The sequence below is a fragment of the Sparus aurata genome, chromosome 7 (genome assembly GCF_900880675.1).
Source record: "Sparus aurata chromosome 7, fSpaAur1.1, whole genome shotgun sequence".
In the NCBI taxonomy this organism is placed as follows: domain Eukaryota; kingdom Metazoa; phylum Chordata; class Actinopteri; order Spariformes; family Sparidae; genus Sparus; species Sparus aurata.
This window is the reverse complement of record NC_044193.1, coordinates 20,771,022-20,796,702: the sequence shown is the minus strand read 5'-3', so window position 1 is coordinate 20,796,702 and position 25,681 is coordinate 20,771,022. Positions and strand designations below refer to the sequence as shown.

General features: G+C 40.8%; 2 protein-coding genes across 13 annotated transcripts in view; one reads left to right on the top strand and one right to left on the bottom strand.

Moving 5' to 3' along the window:
• phactr3a (phosphatase and actin regulator 3a) overlaps nucleotides 1–4,821 on the top strand; it is a 38,636-nt gene extending 33,815 nt beyond the window's left edge. For all 4 annotated transcript variants that reach the window (XM_030423416.1, XM_030423418.1, XM_030423417.1 and 1 more), the window contains 5 exons: nucleotides 2,236–2,291; nucleotides 2,668–2,729; nucleotides 2,867–3,007; nucleotides 3,635–3,711; nucleotides 4,181–4,821. In XM_030423416.1, the coding sequence (XP_030279276.1) occupies nucleotides 2,236–2,291; nucleotides 2,668–2,729; nucleotides 2,867–3,007; nucleotides 3,635–3,711; nucleotides 4,181–4,196 (352 nt within the window). In that variant the 3' untranslated portion in view covers nucleotides 4,197–4,821. The remainder of the gene's footprint in view (nucleotides 1–2,235; nucleotides 2,292–2,667; nucleotides 2,730–2,866; nucleotides 3,008–3,634; nucleotides 3,712–4,180) is intronic.
• A 4-nt stretch (nucleotides 4,822–4,825) lies between these two features.
• sycp2 (synaptonemal complex protein 2) lies at nucleotides 4,826–25,380 on the bottom strand. 9 transcript variants are annotated; one of them, XM_030423406.1, is made up of 47 exons: nucleotides 25,103–25,380; nucleotides 24,559–24,619; nucleotides 24,303–24,443; nucleotides 24,082–24,213; nucleotides 23,888–23,992; nucleotides 23,761–23,785; nucleotides 23,233–23,318; nucleotides 23,056–23,150; nucleotides 22,930–22,964; nucleotides 22,698–22,840; nucleotides 22,531–22,583; nucleotides 22,133–22,178; nucleotides 21,922–22,026; nucleotides 21,744–21,804; nucleotides 21,323–21,471; nucleotides 21,152–21,226; nucleotides 20,749–20,904; nucleotides 20,360–20,468; nucleotides 18,405–18,541; nucleotides 18,248–18,316; nucleotides 17,832–17,895; nucleotides 17,679–17,724; nucleotides 17,482–17,561; nucleotides 16,915–17,336; nucleotides 16,001–16,116; nucleotides 15,868–15,910; nucleotides 15,705–15,775; nucleotides 15,569–15,617; nucleotides 15,425–15,468; nucleotides 15,261–15,321; nucleotides 14,859–15,021; nucleotides 14,699–14,763; nucleotides 14,428–14,601; nucleotides 13,797–13,961; nucleotides 12,748–12,885; nucleotides 12,265–12,418; nucleotides 11,221–11,513; nucleotides 10,107–10,385; nucleotides 9,903–9,957; nucleotides 9,544–9,681; nucleotides 8,855–9,039; nucleotides 8,501–8,595; nucleotides 8,140–8,239; nucleotides 7,854–7,912; nucleotides 6,018–6,096; nucleotides 5,578–5,634; nucleotides 4,826–5,350 (listed from the first exon to the last, which is right to left on the bottom strand). In XM_030423406.1, exons 2-47 carry the CDS (start codon nucleotides 24,580–24,582, stop codon nucleotides 5,294–5,296), a joined length of 4,998 nt encoding a protein of 1,665 aa, XP_030279266.1. In that variant the 5' UTR covers nucleotides 24,583–24,619; nucleotides 25,103–25,380; the 3' UTR covers nucleotides 4,826–5,293. The 9 variants fall into 9 exon arrangements, with proteins under 9 accessions (XP_030279266.1, XP_030279268.1, XP_030279271.1 ...); XM_030423408.1 differs by having other exon boundaries at nucleotides 14,428–14,604; nucleotides 18,426–18,541; nucleotides 25,103–25,378; XM_030423411.1 differs by having other exon boundaries at nucleotides 9,553–9,681; nucleotides 25,103–25,376.
• Nucleotides 25,381–25,681: the final 301 nt, after the last annotated feature.

The following is a 25,681-nucleotide window of genomic DNA, read 5'->3' as shown; positions in this document are numbered from 1 at the left end:
TAACATGAAAAGCAACAAGTCAGAGTAAAAACTACTATGCTTCCCTCTGAGATATAGTAGAGTAGAAGTACAGAGCTACATAAAAACACTCTAATATTTGATTTAGACTCAAGTAAATGATCTTGGTTACACTCCACCGCTGTCCCAAATAACCCCTCACGTGTCACCTGAGAGCAGCAGGCAAGAACGAAGGTTTTCTGATTTTTATCTCACAAAGCAGAAGCCTTGACTGTGTTACTAGAATGTCTAATATTTACCCAGAACTCTGGTTTATTCAGCCCACTGACAAGGATTGGAAAAAAAACGAAGGTGGCGTGTTTCTAAAAATAGCCACAGAGTCTGTGTAAAGCGCATTCGGCTGTGTGTGTGATAGTGAAATCCACATTAGTGTGTTGCTAGGGAGAAGTGAGAATTTCTGCACGAGGACTCCATTGTCTCAAAGATACCGAGTGTTGTTGCTAAGCAACTCAGCGACCGGGTCAATAACGCGCTGGATGGTCATATTCACTGGGGCTTTGGAAGTGATTTTCTGTTTCATCTGTTTAAAATGTAATAGCGCCCTGAGAGCTCTGGGAACACTTTGTCTCTGTGTTTGTTTAGCGAGGAGTCGTATGGCCAGAGAAGAGTGGTCGTGATGGCTCCGCTCCTCTCCTGATGAGACGGCCCTGATTCGATCAAAAACTATAAAGGCTTCCCCCCTTTTCATCAAAGACAGAGGAAGAGGACACAAATGAAAACAGAAAAAGATCAAATCACATTCTGATAATGTGATAGACACTGAGAGCGCTTGAGATAACTTTCTTTGCTGTTCCTTGTCCTTCTAAAATCTTTGCTTGTGGCGTCAGGGAAGTCTACTGTACTCATTCTTCCGCTGGATGTCTAGTCACGCATGTGGTAATTAAAACAGACTGGCTGCTGACCTGTATTCATTGTGTAAAGATATCTACAAGTCTGATTCAGTGTCTCTCCTCTGCCAGCGTTGCTCCTCTGAAGCAGAGAACAACCCCAAGACACACACTTATTACATAACGCAGCCGAGTAGGCTCCCGATGCCTTCTATGTTTAAATGCCGGCATCTATTATGACACAAATTATAGCACAACCACAGTTTAGAAGATTGAAATGATTTTAAGAGCTTATTTGGCGCCCATCTTCCCCACGTGGCACATAGTGGGCCACTTGCTTTGTAGGTGTCCAGGTCTCAGTACATGTGACCTAACTTTGAACATTAAAGTGTCTAGTGTCATCTTGGGTTAGGGGATAAAGAGAGTCCCGCTGCGTGGTGGCATTCTGCCCCTCTCTGTCCTTTCCACCTCTGGAGGGTGTGCATGTCGGGTGTTGGCCGCGTGCCGTCTGGAGCCGAGCCCTGTTGTGCGGCTTACATTTATTATTTATACAAAAAAAAAAGTATGAATAGTTCACACGCGTATGGGACTCCAGGAAAAAAAACCCCATCTGATTTCAGAGACCTTTCGGATGCTTTGATGGCGAGGTGACGCCTTCGGAATACTGTGATCTGAATGGCAGATGAAATTATTTGATATGTGATCTGAATGTTTGAACTTGATTGGAGCAAGAATAGCTGTTGGAATTGCATCAGATCATTAAAAAGGAAAATTAATCTATCAACTATTTCACTCCCTGCTCGAAATGGATCGTCTCAGCTCTTAAAAAGAAAAAAGAAAAAAAAATGTGCTACGTGACTAAAAATAAAATGCACTGGTGCAACCTGACTGAAATGAGTGTGCCAGTAGCCCAGTGTAGATCAGGCGGAGGTTGGGGATGCCGTGAGTGGGAGCCCGTCGAAGCTCCGCCTCCTACAAATTATGCATGCAGTAACCAGGGAAACTAGGGGAGTCGCGCCCCGGCAGCCGATCACGACCCAGTTCAAAAGCGCCTGTGGTCTGAGACGGAGAGTGTCAGCGGAGAGGATCGGCCGTGGACAGCAAAGCACACCTGAGATGCAGCATCTCGACATCGACATTTAAATTGGTGGAGAAGTCTTCCAGCACCGGAGAATCCGCGCTTCTTCCGACTATTATTCCAGATGTGGGGAGCGCCTCTGCCGAAGCAACACAGCCGCGGTTTGGATGCGAGATGGAGACATAGGGGATTCCTCTCGAGAACGCGCACAGTGAAGAAACTACAGCCGGTTTAAAGAGATCAGAGACAGGGACAGGGACGCAGAGAGGAGACGAAAATGGTTCAAAACGTGGTTCTGGTGTTTCTCCGCAGGAGGCTGAGCCAGAGACCGAACGTGGAGGAGCTGGAGAGTCGGAACATCCTGAAACGTGAGTTCAGTCACTCCCGATCTATCTTTTCCAAACTACTGTATTCAATTAGAAAATATATATATTTGGATTCTTCTCTGATGGAAAAAACTGAAAACAGGGCAGGATGGTGCATGAATAATAGCACAGATCGCCCAGTGTGGTACATTATTCAGGAGAGGAGGGCGCATGAGTGCACATTCCTCCTGTTCAACTGTACAACCTGCTGAAGCTGCAGGAGCTCAGTCTGTACAGGGACCCAAGGATTACATGCGTTTACACTTTACATCAGTTTAATAACCTGAATGGTGATACTCATAATCTTTTCATTTATTTATTTTTCTAAAATGGACTTGCTGATTTAGAGTCTAAATGCTGTCTTGTTTTCTTTTCCCAGAGAGGAACGACCAGACAGAGCAGGAGGAGAGGAGGGAGATCAAGCAGCGGTTAAACAGAAAGGTACAAAATTTCCATAGTTTTCAAAAGCACTGGTGTCTGATGACAACTAACACCCACGACAATATCAGCCGAACACAAACCCAGCTCCCACTGAATAGCAGCCAGCTCTAAATGTTTAATTTCTCGTGTGTTTCCAGCTCAACCAGCGGCCCACAGTAGATGAGCTACGAGACAGAAAGATTCTGATCCGCTTCAGTGACTATGTGGAGGTGGCCAAAGCTCAGGACTACGACAGGAGAGCAGACAAGCCCTGGACTCGGCTCTCGGCAGCCGACAAGGTGGGTGTTTGTGAAGGAACTTTTATTTGCGCTGCAGCGATTCATCGGTTGGTCGTCAACCATTAAATTAATCGTCAACTGTTTTGACCATCGATTAATCTGTTAGAGCGTTTCGTTTCGGAGAAGACGGGACAAAATTCTCTGATTCCAGATGTTTAAATGGGAATATTTCCTGGTTTGTTTACTCCTCTAGGACAGTGAGGTAAATGTCTTGATGATCTAATCAACATCATCATTGACATTTTACAGACCAAACAACAAATCAATTAAATTGGAAAATAACTGATAAATTAATAAATAAACAAAAATAATCTTTTGCCTTTATGACCCGGTGATTCAGTCATGACCCGACTTAGCACTAACACTTCACTATTTGGGTCAGTCTGGTAACAAAATTCCCCCAAATTCTGTGATCTATTGCTCATCAAGACTATTCCCATCGCATGTAGCTGTTATCAGCTTATCTCCCCAAATCCCTGGTTCTCTTTATTTATTTATTTTTAGGCTGATTGTATTATCTCTTTCTCCTGCTGTCACTTTGCTGTTCAAAGGATGCAGCGCCGCGATGGCCTAGGATGTACTTAGGGACACACTAATGCCGTTTTTTTTTTTTCCTCTTCTCAACAGGCTGCAATCCGAAAAGAGCTGAATGAGTTTAAAAGCACCGAGATGGAAGTGCACGCCTCAAGCAAACACCTAACGAGGTCAGTATTCTGAGGGCATGCGTGCGTATTGTGTGTTTGGCAAAATGCATACGTGCTGTATTCTTGGCAGCAGTGGTCTAAATATAGCCCTCCTCGCTCATCCATACAGCACCGAGGAGCTAAAGATAGATGGGAGTGTTTCTAAATGGGGGTAGGCGGGGGAGGTCGTCCTCTGGAGAGCTCGTACTTGCCATGCGGGGAGAAATGATAAAATGGAGCGGCGTCCTTGGCTAAGCTTGTTTGGAAAAGCGGGGGTCCTTGTTGTGAGTTGTAACAGTGACCCAGAGGGAGGATTGGATGCGAGTACGTCTCCAGCCCCCTCAACGCTTTTAATGGCTGTGCTAAAAATAGCTCCACAGAACTGATTAATAGCCACATTCGTAGCTGATGACAAAGGCACCCTCTGCTCTCACGGTTTGTACTTCTCCCCCCTCACGCACAGTCTCTTCCTCGTGTTCCTTCTCTGCAGGTTCCACCGACCATGAAAGCAGGGAGTTTCTTCTGTGAAGAAATGCTGAGCTGAGAATTTTTCCGAAGCTGCTAGAAGCTGCTCAGCGGTGACAGTTCAAAGAGCCTGGAGCCTCTTCGTCTTCAGCGAGTCTTTAGCATTCTTCCAGCACCCTCAGCTATCACATCAGCGGTGTGAGGGCGCGGGTGTGGGAGAGAAGATGACGGTAATGTTTGCGGCAGTGTGTCCTGGAGACTACTGAATGTCGCCACATGGAAGCTGGCTGGTGAAAGAGGACTTTGGTGGAGCCTCTGACTCTCAGGATGAGAGCGGAGGGAGAAAAAAAAAACAATCTTGTCATTCAGTCAGTGTTGTTTTTTTGTACTATTTCATGGACTCCTTTGACAAGGCGGTGTGAATCCGTGTAGTGGGAGGAAGTTGTGCATGTGACCAACTTCACCTTTTCTTAACTGATGAATAATGTGTCACTTGGACTGTGTAAAGACTGTGCAGTCCGGGGAATGTGGTGTTTGGGGATGAATTTGATATCAACTGTACATACAGTATGTCAATCTGAATGAGACCGTCAATGTCTTCACTGAAAAGAGAAATAACCTTTGTAAGCACTACTTGTCTTCAAAATACAAGGTCTTTTTTAAGAATGGCTTTTCTCATTTTTCAAACCGTTTATTCAATCAGGTAAAAGAGGTTATTAACAGGTGATATGTTTAACATTTGAAATATTTAGTTTTTCAACTTAACTAACCTACATGAATAAATCGGAAACTTATGATAAAAACATCAGTCAAGAAAATGTAAGGCATGGAAAAGAAATATTAATTGTACTTACTTTGAAAGAACACTAAAAATATTTGAATTTATAGATTTCATCAGATAATAAATATCAGAATGACATTTTCTATTAAAAACAAATGGCAACAACACATCTAGGTCAGAATAAACATGAAATAAAAGCAGAACCTGGAAAAAACAACACTTGAGGCAAACACTTTGAAATGAAATCAGCAGAGCTGAAGTACACAGTGCAGTGTGCACAATATGGTGAAATACACAACCTTGTTTATAGTGCAGAGACCTTTGGCAGGACTTTGTTCAGCTGAAAACCTGGCTCCATCAGGGGAAAAACAAAGCATGCAGATTGCTCTTCACACTCCGAATCTCCCCCTCTTGCTACAAAAAATGTACACAAGCACAAAGAGAAACATTCAGGAAAATAGACTATTTTCAGAGTGAACACTTTCTCTCGTCACTGTAATGTTCTGTCCGAGCTTTCAAAGGAAAGTACAGGCTTTTTGTTCTGTTGACAGAGTGAAGGACACTAAATGAAAGACAGAAATGAAAACCAGCCCATTTTTTCTGCTCTAATCCACGCTGACCTGTGTGTCATGCCTACTCACCATCTGACTGAGGAGTCTGTCCTGGACTGACTTCATGTCTTTTCTGATCAGGCACATCTGTGAACAACAGGCAGAGCAGCAGGGTTTGAGGGGTGGAAACATTGTAGATGACACAGTCAGGGCAAGCGGGGAAAGGGGATGAGTTGACACATGAGACAAGGTATGTACGGTGTTACCTCATGCCAATAAAGCTCTTTGAATTGACAAGGAGATAAGCAAAATGTTGTGAAGGACACTCAGCGAAAAAACGATTGGAGACAGGTTGACAGGCAGAGATGGCGTGTTCTAGTTTTTAAAAACAGATGAACGGTGAATGAATATTCTTCATTCAGATCTCCCTGAGCTCTAGATTCACGCAGCTAATTAGAAGTCTAACACTTGGGCAACGATATGACAACACATTAGATGTCAGCTGTGAAGTTTAGGCTTGAGGATCAGACCTGGGACGTGAATAGTCTCTCCTCATACTCCACGCTGTGACACACGTTACTCTGGAGGGCTGTGGACAGGGTCTCGTTTCTGGAGGAAAGGAGACAGAAAGTCACACAGCCGAAGAATGTGGGAGAACGCACAGGACAAAGGTAATGTAAATGTAAAGACAGGGCGGGTCCAAGGGAAAACACTGAAAACGTGAAAGCACATTGTTAAGTTAAAAAGTGCACTTCATCATGTCTCAGCAACTTGAAAGTCCACACTAACCTGCTTCAGAAGATGTCAGTGATCCAGAAACCAACACATTTCTAACAAAGTCTTGTAAAGCAGAACGCCTACAACGAACTGCACGTGTTGAAGCATGGATCGGAAATAACAATTCTACAGATTTGTGCATTTTGGTCCAGATGGAGCTACCCAGCAGGATGAGAAATAAAGAAAAAAAAAAAAGAAAAAAGAAATAAAGACATTAACAAAATTCTGTGTTATGGAAGGCCTCGCCGCGTCATGCCCTGTAATCATGTTGCAAAAAATCTGTGCTGTGCTGTATGGGCAAAAATAAGCCACAGCGCACCCGTCTAACAGCAAACACCCTGAATCACTGAAGCAGCAGGATAATATACAAAGTGTTTTTATACTGTATATAAACGGAAGAAACAATGAGTGGGGTTAATTCAAAAACTGTTTTTTGAACAAAATCAGACATTATCTGTCTTTTTTTGTTTATTATTATTATTATTATTATTATTATTATTATTATTATTATTATTTGTTTATTATTAGCATGTGTGACAGGTCACTACTCATATCATACTTTGTATTCATATCATGGAGAGAGGTGAGGCATGTTAATGGATTTGGATAGAGCTACAACAGAATTGATCCAAAATTGTAATTAGGTCCCGAAACTGACGCACAGATCCATTCAATAACCTGTTTTTCTGAATTATCAATTATAAAAATATAGGAATTCAATTTCAAGCCCATAGCCAAAGTGTTGTCCCGATGGAAAGGTCGGGTAAAGTTTTGTGGTCCACAAATTATTTCTGCAGCTTCACAGCACAACAGCATTCAAGCACCATTCTCCCAAACAACTGAAATATAAGATGACTTGTTTTAAGTGTAAAATAACTGAAAAAAACAACCTTTTCAGGTAACGAGTCATTTCATGTTTTAATTTGTTTTGTTTCACACTTTATAACAAGTTCCCATCTTCTTCAGTTGTTGAGGACAATGCCGCAACACTGCTTTGCTGTGAAACTCCAGAAATGTTTTGAAGACTAAGAAACTTGCTCTGACTTTCCACCTGCATGACGAACTTTCACCTGTGGGTGAACTATTCCTTTACTTTACAGATATCGGTTTGGAACTGGAAAAAGGTGGATCAATTAATTTCTAAATTTGGTTGCACTTAATTAAACAGGAAAATCATGCCCATTCATTCTTTTTTTAAAGCAACAATAACCTTATTATATTTTGTCATGATAGGATGGCCCTTAGTGGCCCTGGTAGGAAAAAGCCTGCTGAATAAAATCAGTGAATTCAGTTTAGTCATATGAAGAAGCCCCGGCCACATCCCTCCAAAAAATAGCATATCTAGCTTATGATGATAAGCCGGAGGAAAAACGTATTTTCTGCTTAATCCTTTTAATCCATGCTTCGATGAATAAACAAGTGTTTTATTCAACCTTTTCTGAAGCATATGGGTTTAAGCCTGTGGCAACTGCATTGATAAGAGTGTGGTCGGAAAACAGCATAAAACAACATGGCTCTTTGAGTGCTTACACACACACACACACACACACACACACACACACACACACACACACAGGCCTAAATTTCACCTCCTGATTTTCTGCTCCTTGTAAGCATGGAACTCCACGCTTTGCTTTTTCCAGTACATCTGTGGGGGGACAGAAACACAACTTTTATAAGGTCAAACCAACGTGAGGAACAGATCATATTTAGTTTACATAAGTCTCATTCAGCAGAATATTCTATGATTGCATATCCTGTTTTTGATGATATTACTTTTCACATTCTCCACCGAAAGGTTACACCATAAGAGGGTGTGTGCATTAGAAAGACATTTAGATAGAGGGAAAGAGAGACTAAGACAGAGTAACATACAGCCAGGTCTTTCTCCATGTTTTTCAGCACAGTGTCATCCTGCTCCAATTTGCAGATCTCCTCTGAGAGAACCTCCCGAACCCGTTCAAGTCTCTGAGTCCTATAGAGAAGAGGAGAGAGAATGAACCAGCAAAGTGGAATTCTCAAATGAAAAGCTAAAAAAAAGTAGAGTGTTTTCAGATTGCAGAAAAACAGGACACTGAAGAGTACCAATCTGAGTTAACTTAGAACACTGACTCCTGGTCGTGGATTGTGCAATCGTTCTCTCGCCACACACATTGTAGGGTAAGCAACCATCAAATTAAGCTATATTAATGGAAAACAAAAGTCAAATGTGTACATCAATTTCATACTAACTGACCTGTATTTGGTAACTTGCATGTTGAGCAAGGAGACATGTTGCTGCACGGCCTTCAAAGACTGCTTGTTATAAACCTCCATCATCCTACAACGGTTCTAAAACACATTTAATAGACAGTGGTTCAGTAAGGCCATCATATCCAACATTACAGTGGGTCAACATTATGAGAAAAAAGCTCACATGAGATGTGATGTGCCCAGGAGGAGTTGTGAGAATGCAAGAAGTTTAAAACTACACATGGGTACCATACCCCATACAAAACCCCATTTTATTAGTGTTGAGTACCCTTTTCATACTGTCGTGTGTCAGTACTCTCTTGACTATCTAAATGTATGTTGGATGTGTATGTCCAACCTCAAACTTCTTCTTTAGATCAGAGCTGAACTGCTGGCACAGTTTACTCGGGTTTACAGCAGGTTTTGGCAACTCTGAATCCTCATCCATGTCCATGTCTTCATCCTCGACGTCAACCTCCCAGTGACTGGAGCTCACGGTGTGGGAAGAAGACAACACCTGGCTGTCAGCAGACACCTCAACGACTGTAAGACAGACACATCCAATGCTCCGTTACGGGAAATGATGTCAAATTAGTTAAATTAGTTTGATTACCAAAACAAATGTATCACTTGAATTATGCAGGTTGCAAATTTGATTTTCAAAAATTATAAAGGTGGCATTGAAAACAAATATCTTCACTGCATGCGCATCTCAAAAGGGCCGACCATAAAAAAACATGTTCTTACTCCACTTCAAGAAATCCTTTTCTGTTGGTTTTTGAATACAATCTAATATGTAAAAAATGTACCTCACATGCCTTTTATTCACATTAACCTTTGTGCTTTTGGAATTTCTAATGTTGAAAAGACATCCGTTCCAGACATCCAGACTAGGATTCGAACACAGGATCTGTTCCCTGACAGACCACCTGACACTGAATGCCACGCTGATCAAAACTGGAAAAAAAGGGTGTCTTTGTACTGTTTTAAATCAAGTATATGTTTCCCAGCTTTTGGTTTTAGAATGATGTTTGCAGTACCACTAACATGTCTTACAGGACTTGAACAACTTCCTGGGTTTCATACGAGGCGAACGCTGCCCCCTCATCTTGCTTTTCTTCCTTTCTTCCTTTTCATCTTCCTCGAAATTGCTGGATGAGGAGATGCAGCGCTTGCGACTGGGTCCTGAAACAAGAACAAGCAGTCTAGATACATTTACTAGAACACAACTGTTTCTTAACACACGGATCTCCTCTACAACAGATCTGTGATTTGACTCTGGGACCCATTTGGGGAAATTTGGACTCATCACTCTATTATAACCGTATTTATGGGAAGAGGTGAAGTAGCTTTGGGTTTAGACAGTAGCAAGTAAGAAATCTATATGAAACCAAAAGGTCTTTTACCTGAGATATGAATATGCTGTGCATGCTGTTGGTCTCGGTCTGAAGGTGGTGATTTCTGTCAGGATGGACAGTAGTGAGTTTGTTTGGTGGCTACAACTATTTAAAGATCACGCAGTTCCAAATTAATGCTCTTTCAGTGCTTGCATCCATCCATCCATTACAATCAATCGATCATAAGACATCACAAGTGTGGTTAAAACCTACCTCTGCTTTGATGGACGAGACAGCAGAGGGGCTATCCTTAACTCCTACACTGACTACTGATGACTTGGTGGATGACAAGCTCAGCGAAACCTGCGATACTGAAGAAATTTTGCTAAAACCGTAATGGCAGCCATGGTTGTCGGTGTCTTCAGGGAATGGTGACTGAGAAGGAGAGGGCAGGGACACCTTGTCCAGCTCAAGCAGTGTAGATGTCAACAGGGGCACAGTGGGCAGAGACAGTGGAGATGGAAGTGGTGAGGGCTGCTGGATTGGACTCATCTGGAAACAAAAACATGAGAGATGAGGAACAGAAAGTGATGAGAAAATGATGGAGAATAGGAAATATGGCAAGTGATTTAGTGGGTATCTAATCACCGTGTTTGTCATGGATTAGTGACAGTAAAATGATAAAGACATTTTCTACGATATATTAAAGAGGCACAGATGAAGTGTTGGAGTGCTATTATCTGCTCTGACTGGAGTTATTTAGGTCATTTCAATCATGCTACTTAATCAGTCATTATCTACATAATTACATGATGTATATATCAGGGAAAGTTGAATTTAGACTCGTGATTACACACATTAACCCCCCTATGAATGGCTCCTTGACAACTGTTGGAAGTTGAGGGTGGAGCAGTTTGAGACTCAATATGACATTTAACAGCTTCAAGAAAAAATTCTAAACTTGTTCTTCTACACCACGTTTTCTCAGCTGGTATGGGAATTTCAGCCGGCAATGTTTAGCTCACAAACCTACACATTTACATTCTACGTTACTGTTTATAAGGGCCTTCAGTCACCTAATAAGTCACACCTCCATTCACATCACTCCAGTCATTCTCACATGACTGCTGAGTGACGTCAATGACTTTCAAGAAGTGTAAAGGTGTGTGAATCACTCAAAGATGTTAAATACCAAGGAGCTCCCCTACCAGTCGCTACAACTGAAGAAGTCCCAAGTCTGTAAGATTCTCGGTACACAGCCCAGATGTATTTAGGTGAAAGGGATCCATGTGGTATTATGAAATCTCTGAATGTTGTTGTGACCTTTAGCACACATCCATACATGACGATAAGACCTACGTAAAGTGTCAGAGAGGTGCTGTTTTACCTCTTCTGCACTAGGCCCTGCTAGAGTTTGACCTACGGGGGTCAGTGAGGGGAGAGAGCGGCCAGACTGTATGGATTGAGTCTTGGTTGAGCTGTGCTTCTTTTCTGCACTGTAGAAGGAGGAGGGCTTGAAGTGTCCTTTGCTGCTGACTGTAGAGCGAGGTTTGGGTAGCAGCTGGATTGGCGAGGGGGTGTCCTCACAGGGAGGTTCGGGGGAGGCAGGGAGTGGGGATCCCCGCGGGGTGAGGAGAGGGGAGCAGGTCAAACCCAAGGTTGGGGCTGACCTCTCAGCAGCTGTGAGGGTCCAAAATAAGCACAGATGTACAAACAGTTGGCCTCAGAAGTCGGACAGAGAATTGAAGGTCAATATATACATGCTTTTCTAAATATCAATTTACAGTGAAGAGGTTGGAGAGCAACAGGGTCATTTATGTAACAGTCTTAAAACTTTCTTCATAAAGGCAGTGAGAGTGAAAACACATCTTGTGCAGACATACATAAAAACATGTTTAAAACTTTACAGCGGTTAAAACAGTATGTATCTCGTGACTGAAACTGAGCAGGCCAAGCAAAGAAAATACAATTTGGGTTTTGGTGAACAATATTCTATAAATATAAATTTGACAAATTTGAATCTTCTTTTTGCCCTTCAAAATAAAATAATTTGTTAACACAAGTACTTCACTGAAATGAAGGCCCTGCGTCAGTCTGAACAATCTCCAAATATGGGTACCTTCGTTCACTCTTGACCTAGTTAAATAAACATGCAGTTTCGCTAAATTAAGTGAAAACCAAACATTATGTTGCTCTACAATTTACTTTGCTTAAGCCAGTCGAGCGAAAGCAATGTTCGTCAGTGACTTGAAACAAGTTTAGGAGCCAAAGTGGCAAAAAGATTATTCAGTAATAACTGCATGTGGCTACTGTGATGGAATTAACCAACCATTTGATACAGCATGAAATATATAATGGAAATTAGCTGATGTCAAGGAGTCAAATGACTGTTATCTAACTCTGATGTCAGCGAGTGGCTTTCCAGTCTTACATCTCATCCTCTCGATGGAACGAGGGCACGAACGAAAAGAGGTCTGGCGCGCAGCCCAGGGATCCTTCAATGCACTCATCTGTTCTTGGGCAGGGGAGACATTTTTCTTATAGAACTTTGTAGTTTCTGGAACAACGTTCTCAGGCCTCTGCTGCTGAAAAACACAGTGTTTCTGTTATATATGATCAACCCATTCACTTTCAAGACCATTGCTCATTGCCAGCTTGCTACACTTAAGACAAAACAACATACACTTTTTTTTAATGTTAAAGGTATGCTGTATCTAGATGGGTGTTTGGAAACAATGATTGTAATCTAACCAGCTATTCATAAATGCCATAACATTTTGCACCAACTGGGTTTTTCTTTAAGCAGAATTTTGCAGAATCTCTGCAGAACTTGAATTTTCCAAATGGGACCATTAACAATCAATCAATACAATAAATCTAGTATCACCAGATGTACTGAATTCTGGTCTCCCACCTTGAGATCAGATGGCTTTTTCAGATCTGACTGCATGTTGCTGTCCTGCCTCCTGGAAGAGGTGCTGTTTCTCTTCTTTACCTGAGGAACATCTAAATAGGTCTTCTCAATTCTCCCCTGATCGCCAACAAAACATTTCTGTTGGCAGACAGACCAAAAAGGAAATGTAATTATTCTTCAACTATAAATACAAACTATTATTCCAAAATGATTACCAGTTTGGCCACATTCAAAAATGATATTTCCACAGCGCTCAGTAAGGTAGATGATGTGTGGCCTTGTCAACAAACTTTACAGCAGATAAAAGTTGCCTGTAGCTGAACTTGCCAGCCACAAGACTATCTGATTTCTACCCTTGTTCCTCTGAAAACAATATATGATGTCTGGAGAAGAATTGCAACCATCTGTGGAGTTGTGAGCACTGTGAGCTCTGATTAATTATAGAGACTAAATCACCAAGACGTCGCCCTAACAACAATATCACTTCCAGGTAGAAACGGGGGTGGTAACTGCTAATTTTGGATAATTCCAAGCTGTAATTTTCTTTACCAGCCAACCTAAATATAGTGAGAGTGTTGTTATTAATGAGACATAAAAGCATCAAACATGCATTTTAGATTATCATATTTATACACTTTGAAATATCATCATGAAAAAATAGTGTGTAAGCTAACAGGCGATTTTCTACTCATAAATGACTGTCAACAAACATTGTGATTTGGTCTATTCACACTTGTTAAAATCTTCTTGGTTGCCATCTAATACATCCTCCCTAGCTATTTATCATTATGAATGTCTAAACCAAAGTCACATAAAATAAATGGTGTGCCTGTTCTGAACATTACACCACATACGCAGCAGAAACACATGCATGCAAACAGACTCTCAGAGTAGTCGGAACAGAGCAAGCTACCAATGAAGTTGAGCATAAGAATGTGTTGATCTGGGTATGTTTCCTGATATACTGATATATTTAGATGTACAGAAGCTTCATGGCATGCAGAAGAGAAAGTAAGGATAACACGGGATATAAACTCAGACACCTCTACCTTGGAAGTGGGTGGCGGACCTGACACCAACTCTGACTGGTTGCTGCCATGTTTTCTCTCCAGCTTCACGTAGCTTTTGGTTGGTTGATGGCTGGCAGTCATTTTCTTCATCACTTGGGGAGCCACGTGAGTTTTCTCAGCATGCTCCAGATGATCGATAGAGGACTATTATTAGTGAACAAAGACAGTATGAGTTCACCCTATTTGCAACAGCACTGTAATTAAGTGCCATCTCTCAAGACATTGAACTGTGCTAAACACCAACTACTTGGCTTTCAAATAATATAACATTCACTTGTTCATGTGTACTACCCTGCACAGTACAAACTGTACTGCACCTTCTGACTGCATGGAATATGGTATCGTTATTTGTTAGATTGCTCCATTTCAATGCTGACTTTGATCACACTGGTCTTATCATTTCTTTTATTGACAAAATACCAACATGGTACCTGGTATGAGCAGATCCACAATACTTAGTAACTCAGACAGCTAATGGAGAACATATTCTGCTCTGCAAAAACGTTGTCTCATCAATGTGCATACACAATAAGAACAACTATGTTATCTAAAACAATTCATGTATTCTTTAAAAAGAGAAAATTGCATAAAATAGAAGGAAGTTCTTTGCCTTTGAAACAGGAGGCTTCTCTGATTCTGACTGGCTCTCATCAGTGTCTGGGTCCTTGTAGCACTTGATAGTGGTGGCTGCAGCTCTCTGAGGCCTCCTGTTTGCTGCATTCGGTCTCCTAGGTGCTGCTGCTGGCTTCAGTGTCTTCGGCTGCTCCACTGTCTCCATAGGCTTCTTCTGATTAAACAACAATGACACACTGTGGCTGAATGGGATAGTGCATCACAGGCTCAAAGCACATCATGTATGGATAACAACAATACTGCCTTACCTTATTGGGTCTGGTATTGCCATTTAGAGGTTTCTGAGGGGATGGTGGTAAATCTGGAGATTCATCTGCAAGAAAATAAAGACTTATAATGACTATGTTTATATCTATGTGATGGATGTCAGACTGTGAACAGTATGAACATGTGACTTTAATGGCCTACATGAAGTATGTGGTGACACAGCTTTGGGCTTGACAGGTGCCTGTCTGGAATATTTGATAACTTTGGGTTTGGGCTTCCTGCCCGACTCCCTCAGCCAGCTGACCTCTGTGGCATAGTCTGTGTCTGTGTCACTGAACAGATGTTTCTTCACCCGTCGCTTTTCCTGCAACACACAAAGTAGTGAGAGAAAGGTAGACTGATGAATGGAAAGAGAGAGTGAGATGTCTTACTGGCTAGCATTTAGTGCACTTCAACGGTTTAGTGTGACTACTGCATAGCTCTAAGTGTGACCATAACATGAAAAATGAAACACTTGTTTTGAAAGGTTTGTGTCCTTCCTCCCTGACACAAACACACACACACACAACTATAATAAAACAATAAAATATGATGAGAGTATACTTTTGCCACAGGTTGTCCTTTCTTGGTTGTAGTGGGGAGTGCTGAGGAGTCATGGATGCTACTGTAAAATAATATGGAATGTATGAAATTAGACAAAATCCTGTTTCACAGGTTATATTTCATGACAAATAAAACCCAAGGGCATTCTCAATTGCCAGACGTGCCTGCTCAATATGGCAGAAGTGTTGTTGAAGGTTTTGTCCTTTCCCTAGAAAGCAATAAAACAGACGTTAAACACTACACTAGCATACCAACTACCCAGGTATAATCTATTACTGATATAAAATACTGACATAAGCAATATTTACCCGAATACTCAATACTGGTGAATCAACGCTGAATGCAAAAATATCTTTTCTGTGTATGAGAAAAAAGGTATTAAATACATCCAAAATGCACTAAAATCCACAGAAACATCCATATAATTTAACTAATTTAAATTACCTCTGCTTTGTATAGCTTGTTGCAGTTTTGTTGTTTGATTTATTTAGGTTCACAGCTCCAGATACTTCTTTCTTTAGCAGATAAAGATCACCTTTAGTAAATCAAGCACGAGTAAAGTATCTTCAAGTTAAAGCTCACCATAAATCAAGTAGTGATCACTTACTTTAACAGCAGATGACCAGCTCATGTTGAAGATCGGCCTATTACTAAAACATAAACAGTCAATAAGTGGCATGTGTGCAAGCAGTTTGTATATTTACAACAACTTGTAACCCAACAATCATTATTGTGTATACCTGTTGATCAAAGGAGGATTCCAGACCTGAGGGATATTTTCTGCCGAATGTTTTGCTGTGGAATCATACCGGCTGGAGATGAGCTTCACCATGCTGCCTGCAAGCTCTGCATCTCTCTGAGTAGAGACAGTAAAAGGTGTGAGAGTCATGATATACATCATTAATAACTAGGGCTGTCAAAGTTAACGCGTTAACGCAACATCCTCTTAACGCCGTTAATTTTTTTAACGCTCGGTATTAAAAAAAAAAGAAACACGCATTGTTCGATTTATGGCCGTCGATGGCATCTGTAGTCTTGATCCAGACGGTGGCAGAAGAATAAGAAAGGGAATCAGAAGAAGAAGAAGCAGGGTTAGGGTGGACTGAAAAGCGAAAGTGAAAGGAAATGGAGAAAGGACTTGTGAACGGCAAATTCACTTTCAAAACACTGCCATATGGTTCAGTCGATAGGACAAAAGTAATCTGCACGTACTGTCGACATGAAATGAGTTACCATTGAAGTACGTTGCGTCTCAAATATCATTTGCAAGCCAAACACATGGCAGATGCAGAGAGCCCAGCCCCCTCCCCAAAAGCAGACATCACCATGTTTTGATCCAGTTAGGGTAAGGGGATATTTTTTGAGCCTTTTATTATCCTGCATGATTTGTAGTGTTGAATAAACATTTTCATAAAGCAAGCATATTTGCCCTTTCTTAGGTTGTTAAAAGTATAAAGAACATGAAAAGGTACATTAAGGTACATTTAAAACAGAAAGAAATGTGCCAAAAAAAATTTAGATTAATTTGCGATTAATCGCAAGTTAACTATGGACAAAATGCGATTAATCGCGATGAAAAAAAATAATCGTTTGATAGCCCTCTTTATAACCTTTGAATGGACCTTACGCGACTTAAAGCCCACAGAGCTCATACCTTCTCGTTTGAGAGGGTCTTGTTTGTTTGAGCCTTTACGTTGGCCGGTCTTCTCTCCTGCACAGCTTTGGTCGTGGAGGCCTTGGTTTGGGCTTTGACTGGAGCAACATCGGCCTCCAGTGACATCTGGCCTTTGTTCTTCCCTTTGGCAAGGCGATTTCTTTGAACCTGCTGCACTTTAGGAGCACATCGCTCCAGAGAGCTTCTGTCTTTAGAGCCCTCTCTGTTCTCAGACATTTTTCTCTGGGGTAGAGCTGGCTCCTGAGGTGCAAGATCCTGCTTCCCCTTACTGAGGAACGGCTTCAGGCGCTTTGTGAGTTCAGTGTGGAATTGCTTTTGGCTGATTGGGCCGTGAAGTGGAACTGATGATCTCTTTGCTGAAGACGGGTGCTCCTGCTGTTGTGACAAACTTGAAAGAGGCTCTAAAGGGACAAAATATTTCAAAACCAAACAGAAGTTAGATGGCATACATTTTTTATCTAGCTAGGTTGTGTGTGTGGTACTGGCTTTTAATATGCATAACATTTACTGACATCTTATATGATCTCTGAGGACTTCTTAACTTACCAGGTCTTGGCTGAGAAACGATTTTCTGTGTGGGCATCATTAGCATTTCAGAAACTGACAGTTTGCTCCAGTTAGAGGATCTATTTTTTTAACAAATAAAGAAGTTTAGATATACATGTCATGATGCAGTAACACAAATACACAAAACATTACCAATCAGAGCACTGGCGACTCTGATTCCTGATCATAGTGCTTACGTGTTTCTGCTGCTTCCGGGTTGGGTATCAGGCACAAAACTATTTTCTGTAAGTAAAAAGACAAGTCGTGAGTTCAAGACTCCCTGGAGAATAACAATATAGTATTGTTTTTCTGGGCTAAGCCATAGTCAAGTAACTGTAGCAATATAATACCTATTGGCTCCTCCTCTCCCTGTCCAGCTAGAACCATATCTGCTGCTTTTGCCAGTGGTATGTTCTGTAGGACAGACAGAGACAACACATGTACCAAAATGCTATAATGTAATTTTTGTAAATACAGGATTGTCAGGTCAAATACAGGATTGTCAGGTCAAATTATACAAGATTTCCTTGTCTAGCTAAGAAGAAATCCTATTTGGTGGGAAGGTTGGGACCAATAGTGTTAAACATTATCTGGGTAACAGATTAAAATTTCATAATAAATACATGTAATCATGAAAAAGACTGAAAAGAAATATAGCTTATATTTCAATCGAGTCACATGGTCATACACTTAGAACAGTTATATTAAAGTAAACAACAAATAGTAGCTAAACTTATTTCTAAACATAATAATTTGGTGATAATACCTTTTTATGTCTGTTATCTTTATTCTTACTGGCCTGTTTGGAAGCCATGCTCTGTAGAGATGTATCACTCTAAGACAGACACCATGATTTAAAGCAAATTGTCAAAAGCAAAGTCATAATGACATTGTTCAAGCAGCATATTAAGTATGTCTCATACCTGCTCTATCATGCTACCTACTAATGTAGTGGCAGGTGTGTCAGTCATCCTTAGCTCTCCAAGGTGAGAGTCACCCTTCCTATCACAAGAACGAACCATCTGCAGAGATGGCCTGCCTTTAACCTTGGCTGATGTATCTAAACAGGAGGAAAGTACATTGTCATAGTTGAGAGTTGTATCTGCATGCCTTGCTTTAATTATTCTTGACTTCCTTTTCAGAAAATAAGAACAGATATTTCATAAGGAGCTTCCCATCAGATGTTACATATGCCTGGAACAGTTTGCAGACTTGTGGATGTGAATATGATATGACAACAAACTTGATAGATGTTAAGTAGACACACTGTAAGGAATGAATTTGTCCGATGGAGACTATGAAATTTAAGATATGAAAAAAATGTTGAAAGAAAATGAATAAAAATCTTTCAAGACATCTGAGTTTAGTTTATCATTATTGAACTAGTAGATATCTCTTAATAGATTAGTAGCGACCTACTAATATCTTTGCTGTTTCCTCCCCAACTAAGGGACACAGTAATGTGACCAAAAAAAACAGTGTACATTTAAATTTATGACATCATAAATCTTGTAAACAAAGGTCAACAGTACACTGCTCATCTTTCCTGGACACCAATAAAGGCCAGGAGGCACTGTAACATAAAACATGTTATCACAGAGTTAAGTAGGGCTGGGCGATAAATCGGCGAAATCCATTAATTCGAGTTTGTGGTTAAGGATGGTTTAAAAAAAATAAATAAAATTCATTTTCTCTTTAACTTGCTCCGCCGTCTCTTCTCATGGGCTCCTGTAGCTCGTAGTGGGCTCTGCCCCCCGCATTGACTTTCCACAGAAACACAACACAACATGCAGCAAGACAAGAGTCTGTTCCGAAAAAGGCATGGTCTCATTAGTAGCTTGGTTTTGTGGCATCGGACCTCGAACAAACCACGGTCCGCAGCAAAGTTTATTCAAAGGCTCTTGTAACTATAAACAGCGGACGGACCAATTTATTTCAGCATCTGAAATAGACGCATGCATCACAGTGGAACACTCGTTGTTCACTATGAGATGTACAAGACGGCGGTTGCCCACAAACAACCGCTATAAAGCAGCCAACATTAGTGGAACCATTTAATCATTGTGTCCCGTATGAGAAGAAAGGGGCAGTCACGTTGCATATCGCTAAAGATATGGTGCCCGTATATACAGTGGAAAAGCCGGAAGTTCATCCACATGCTGAAAATGTTCAATCCCAGGTTTGTGCTACGAAGCCACAACGGGGCCTCGAGCCACAGGAAGTAGATAGGCTTGTCTTCCTGGTCAAAAATGTGTAAAAAAGACAGCCAGCACACACCTGATGTCCTGTACATCTACCAACATGTCATGTTTACTATGCAATGGATGCAGATGTTTAATTTAGTTTACATATCTCCAGGGATATAAAATACTTTTTTTAAACAAAAGGCACCTTTTGCAAAATGAAGAATTTAATGAAAGTTATGATAACACTTTATCAATACCAAAATGTAAACTGATCTGTTTTTATAATAGCAAGCAATCTGACATGTTAAATTTATGTTTACAAAAGCATTTTATCAAAAAGGGACACATTCTTTTTAAATGAGTTTGAAGGTGCACTGTTTAAAATGGCAAAGCAATTTTGTTAAAAAATAAAAGCATTAAAATAAATGCAGTGCTTTTAATAATTTATGTGTAATTTGAAGTTTGTTCTTGAGAAGGAAAAAAAATCGTTTAAAATCGTAAATCGAGGTTGGTGTGAAAAAATTGGAGATTCAATTTTTAGGCCATATCGCCCAGCCCTTGAGTTAAGTAAAACTGATTTAATGCAAATAAATGTTTGAGTATTGTACTATTGACCCTGTATTCATTCAACAGAGTACTATAACACTGACATTGATTTGACAGAAATGTAAACAGCTTCTACAGTCACCTACTTGATGGCATCACAACAGAGAGGGAATGCGCACTGTGCACACTTCCTCCTCCACTGCTGCTGATGAAGGTGGTGGACTCTGACATCTTCATTTTGGCTGGGGTCACCATCTGGAGGGAGAATCAGAATGATTGTGTTTGTGAATATATACAGGAATCTCTTCCACCATGACTCCTTGGCAGAGGAAATACTTTAACCTGATATGGTTGGTTCCCTTGCTATCTACGCCCCCTCCTGGCAAAAACTACTATTGTTTCAGTGAGTGATCTGTGTAACCAACAATTACACTTTTTAAATGATATATTATTATTTTTTTCAATGCAGTCTTAACACAGGATAGTAGAGAAATTAGATCTGTGCACAATCTCAACTTAAGTCCAGAGTCATTACAGTCTTTAGAAAGTCCTCTTCACTATCCCTTATCCTGTCTCTCAAAGAATCTACTGATTGCTGTGTCACCTGGACAGGTGCAGACAGGGCAGGCAAAGGGTAAGGGGCAGTGCTTTTCTCACTTTCACCATAAGACACCTGACTCTCTGGAACAACCTGCATGGAGAGGGACATGAAGTATACTGTAAACACACACAAGTCACAGCTGCAACGCTGGTTTACACAGAGGAAGCTGTTTTACAAAATGCGCTTCTGATACAATAATATCACATTAAAACAGACCTCATTTCTAAACACAAACATCAGCCGCGAGATTTGTCTTCGGCCATATCCCATTTCTGAAACACAACTTACATCTTGTATTTGACAATTTGTGTCAATATGTTGACAGACCATTGTTTACCTGGGAGCTGTTGTCTTCCATTAGAACTTTAACTGTAGTCTTCGCTACAGATGTGCCTTTCTTTCCCACAAAGCCCTGATGGGAAGAGTTGTTAGTTGATGCAAATTGACAAATAAATATTCTCACTGATATTGTGGCCAGTAAAGATGGGATGAATAAGCCACGGCCTACTTTGTTTTTACTGTGTCCATAGACATTACGAGCAGCTTGCAGGATGTCCAAGGAGGAGCTGAAGTGGATGGTAAGAATTGATCCTTCCACCGCACCCATAACCACCACCTCAGACAGCTTTAACTGCAAGATGTGACTCTTGCCCTCCTCTGGAAAAAAAAGAACACGCTGTATTATGGTTACACACACAAACACACGCACACATAAATGTGAACAAATGCAATCACATACAAATCAAAAGGGGATATTATCTTCATCAAGTTTAGCGCTCTTGGTTAATCTGTTATGCTTGTTTCCTGACTTAAGCCAGACACATAGATCTATCAAGTTCATTCATGCATCATAATGCCTCTGGTATGACAGACAAGTGATATTTTTCTATCCATGCATGGATGGATGCATTGAATGAAGTTTTGATTACCTGTGACTGTGTAGCTTTTGACTTCATTCTCGTTGATGCATATAGTTTCCCACTGGCCCTCCTTAAGGAAGGGGAGACCACATCATGTCAGGTTCTAACAGATACACTGTACACCTCCTGTTGATAATCTAAATGCTGCACTTTTAGATTGTCACTTTCATTAATGATCTTGAGGTACCTGTGCTTCTTCACCAGCCAAAGAGAAGTAAAAGGAGATGCTGTGGCTCCCGAGGTTGAAGTCAATCCAAAATTCTTCCAGCTTCTCATCAGCGGGCATCAGCAGCTGGAACCACAACAACAATCCTGTCAACACATCTACTAATACACTGAGGCTTAAAAGGACTAAATTGTACCAGTTTGTAAAACATAGCAATCCTGTTGACACTGACCTCATACTTGTCCAGATAAACCTCCAAACAAGGGTAGGAATATACTCTATAGTACAGAGAGGACATTGTTATACATCTTGCATTCATATGTGCAGTAATGTGTTCCATACTTGTGTCCTATCAAGGACCCGCACAAATACCTTGTACATTTACTGAATTTAATTAAAAGGTAATGTTAGAAATGAGCTAGTACATAATTACATAACTATAGATGTGTGATATCACTGGGGATAGAGGAGGAACAGCCTCACTTATTCACTCTCATTTTGCAACATTCAAGGTTCTGAGAAAATTGTTAAATTAAATATTACCATTTTAAGTGGCAACCCTAATGACACATCATGTTCCCCACACCCTGTTTGGGGAGGTGTTTTAGCTGAGCTATGGTATCTGTGTACCTTCTCCTGTCACCCTGCATCCCGTTCACCAAGTTCAGAAACGTGCGACAATCCTGAAATTACAAGCATTTACATTAAATTCTTTGTAGCTGAGCAGTTGTTATAATGTTATATTAATGCAAATGAGAGGCAAAGGTGATGCACTTGGATAAATTACAACGTTTTACCGTCTCAAACTCAGAATCACATATCTTGACAAATGCACTGGCCATGTGCTGCATGCTGAACCATCGATCTGCCAGCTCCTTCCTCTGCTGAGGAGTAGCCATTCTGCACAACGCCTCCATCAGGGCTGTCTGCAAGTCGTAATCTGACACAAACAGACCGTTGTACCTTTTTTGACGTCTGAATGTTTTTTGTGAGGATAGAAATAGTGACATTCATAGAAAAAAAACATACCACCACCCTCCATTATCTGACCAGCCAGCTTGAACCTGCAGAAGTATGACACAAGCAAAAGTTCAAGAGCATCTGTATACTGTTAAAAACAGTGAGTCTTACTATGAAGAAACTACTATGGCCTACATTATGTCTGAGGCCTCCTGTGATGTGAGGATCTTCCTCTTTTGCTTGAGCTCCACAGGAATTTTGTCCAGAATTAAATTAAATTTCCGAATAGCCTGTTGGAACATTATTAGTAAGGTAACTTTGTGTGAGCAAACGCATGATTTTTAATGCTACTCCAAAATAAGCCTCTCAAACCTCTTTTTGGATCAGGACGTAGATTCTGGGGTCTACTGCCAACTGACCAACAGGATACAGGAAGGACTCTGTGATTTTGTGTGTCCCTGCAAAAATATTTGCATGTGGCAATATTCTTTATAGAGACAAAGCAGTTTCTTATATACCTCATGACATGTTTTTATATTTTGACTTGGTTCTAAGGAGCTGGCCTTGTCTGATGAATCTCAGTATTCTACTCCTGAAACTGTTCATACAATCATTTATTTTATAAGGGACAGATTACCTCAAAGCTACATTAAGAGTACAAGAGGGACAGCAAGATGGATAGTTTGATCAAAATGACAAATTTGTGTAAAGAGAATTTAACAATTTCCTATCTGTGGAACAAACAAAGATACTCAAGAAATGCTGTGATTTTAAGATTACAACTTTTTCTAAATAAATAATGTTTTTTTAAACATGGAATGATAGCATGTAAGTTTTAACTTGGACCCTAAGAAGGGCTAACTGAAGATGACACAACTGTACTCAGAATGGATGGTGTACCTTCTTTGCATGACTCATGAACCACCTGTAAAAGAGAGGAGCAAAAATTGTTTTACATTGTGATATTATTACAATTACGTGAGTGGTACAAGAAACATGGTGTCTTTACTGTTCGACATAGGCTCACCATAAAGGCATCAAAGAAGTCCTCAGAGAGGGTGAACAAGCTTTCATCCCACTGGGGGCCACGCTGGATCCAGAGCTGCCTGCATTTCTCAAACCACTGCACCATGTGCAAAAAAACAGGTTCAATTAATGACCAAGTACAGCTACTTATAGAAGACTTATACACTTGCCTGTATGCATTACATGTAAACTTATCTTTTTGAGCAGGCCTTGAGCTATTAATGCTGGCAGACCTTCACGATCACCGGGTAGTTTCAGGTTTTTCCCAAACTTGTACAGGATAACGAAACCCAAACTGGCTGATTTGGAATCTTTTTGATCTAAACTCTGCATAAACAATGCAAACACAGCATCAATGAACCCACAAGCAACAGAGAACCATGGCATATTAGTGGGAGTGCTAGGCTTCATCTTACCCTGCTGACAAGCTTATCCAATTTGGTGAGAAACTGGTGGGAACACTTTACGGACATCCCTTCATGTATGTACCCTTGCAGGAACACATCCAGTGCCTGGACATCCCCGCTCTTTAACACCTCCTCAATGACTTTCTCCAACTACACATGAGAAGGGTAAATCAAAGTCAACTTTTGGCTATAACTTGTACGACAACTGTTAAAGTGACGTGACTGTAATTGATAGCTGTTCTGATAAGGTTTGTAGTAATCCCACCTGTGAGGCCTGAACCTGTGCCATTCTTTAACGGTGCTGGACTCTACTGTCTTCAGAGTGACTGTGAAGGTAATCAAGAACATCAGTGTTACTTGAACATGAGTTGACCTAATCTAAACTAAACTAGGATAATGCCAACATGATGTCCTTTGTTGGGCTGGTTGGGCAGTCCATCGGTGAACTCTGACTGGTTCAGTGGGAGCGTTTTCCAAACCGTCAGTGAGATGCTTATCGTTACAACTATTTAGCTAACCTAGCTAGCTAACATTGGCAAATGTAACGACTTTTAGCTCAATACTTTGCCATAAGATAACGTCAATCTATTAATAGATTACGGACCTTCAGGACCAGTCAAATCAATAGCTTCGCTGAGTAATGTTAGCTTAAATATATCTGCTGCTAATGCAGAGATGACGTTAGCTAGCTAGCTCTACTCTACGTGATTTACAAAGTTAACGTTCAGGAGGCACTGAGCACCGTAAACATACACCGTACAGGACACGATGTTGGAATGTTTTTATTTGTGTAACATACGTTTACTTACTGTGAAGCAGAATATCACAATCAGGACATGTTACCCATTATTTGACAGGTTCACAGTCGGTGAGGCGCAAACCGCGCGAAGCATTTCCGTTCATTGCGCAGGCGCGTGGCAGACGTTATTCAGCAAGCCAGTTTACTCCCATTTAACTGAACGCTTTGGCATGTATGGAAGCCCATAAGGGACTTTATCAAAGTTACTCTGAAAATTAAGATGCATTTCCAAAATAGAATTATGACCGTTCCAAGTGTTTAGAGGAAGTCAGCTAGCTGCAGGGCGTATTGCTATGGTGCCCCTTTCCTCTGGAATAACCTCCCAGCTGACATCAGACAACCTGGCTCTATGATGCCTTTAAATTTAAACTCAAAACTTTCTTTTTGACTCCTTTGCCAAACATATTGATGCATATGGATCGTCATACTCTGGTCTCTGCTGGATCATTGCTCTCCTCTGTTTTACTCTCTCCCTCTATCTGTATTTCTATGAAATTCGATGCTTCTTCACCTATGATCTTTTCTTTTTTACTGCTAATCATCTTTTGTGGCCTGACCTCCTTCAGGTCACCATGGTGGAGAGGAGGAG

Bases quoted from the DNA above. Each gene is read 5' to 3' on its own strand.
- sycp2 (XM_030423403.1), bottom strand. From the start codon at position 24,582: ATGGCACAGGTTCAGGCCTCACAG. The intron at 7,913-8,139 runs GTATGTTACTCT...GTCCCCCCACAG, and splicing joins ACATGGAGAAAGACCTGGCT to ATGTACTGGAAAAAGCAAAG. The intron at 6,097-7,853 runs GTGAAATTTAGG...CCTTTCCTCCAG, and splicing joins AAGGAGCAGAAAATCAGGAG to AAACGAGACCCTGTCCACAG.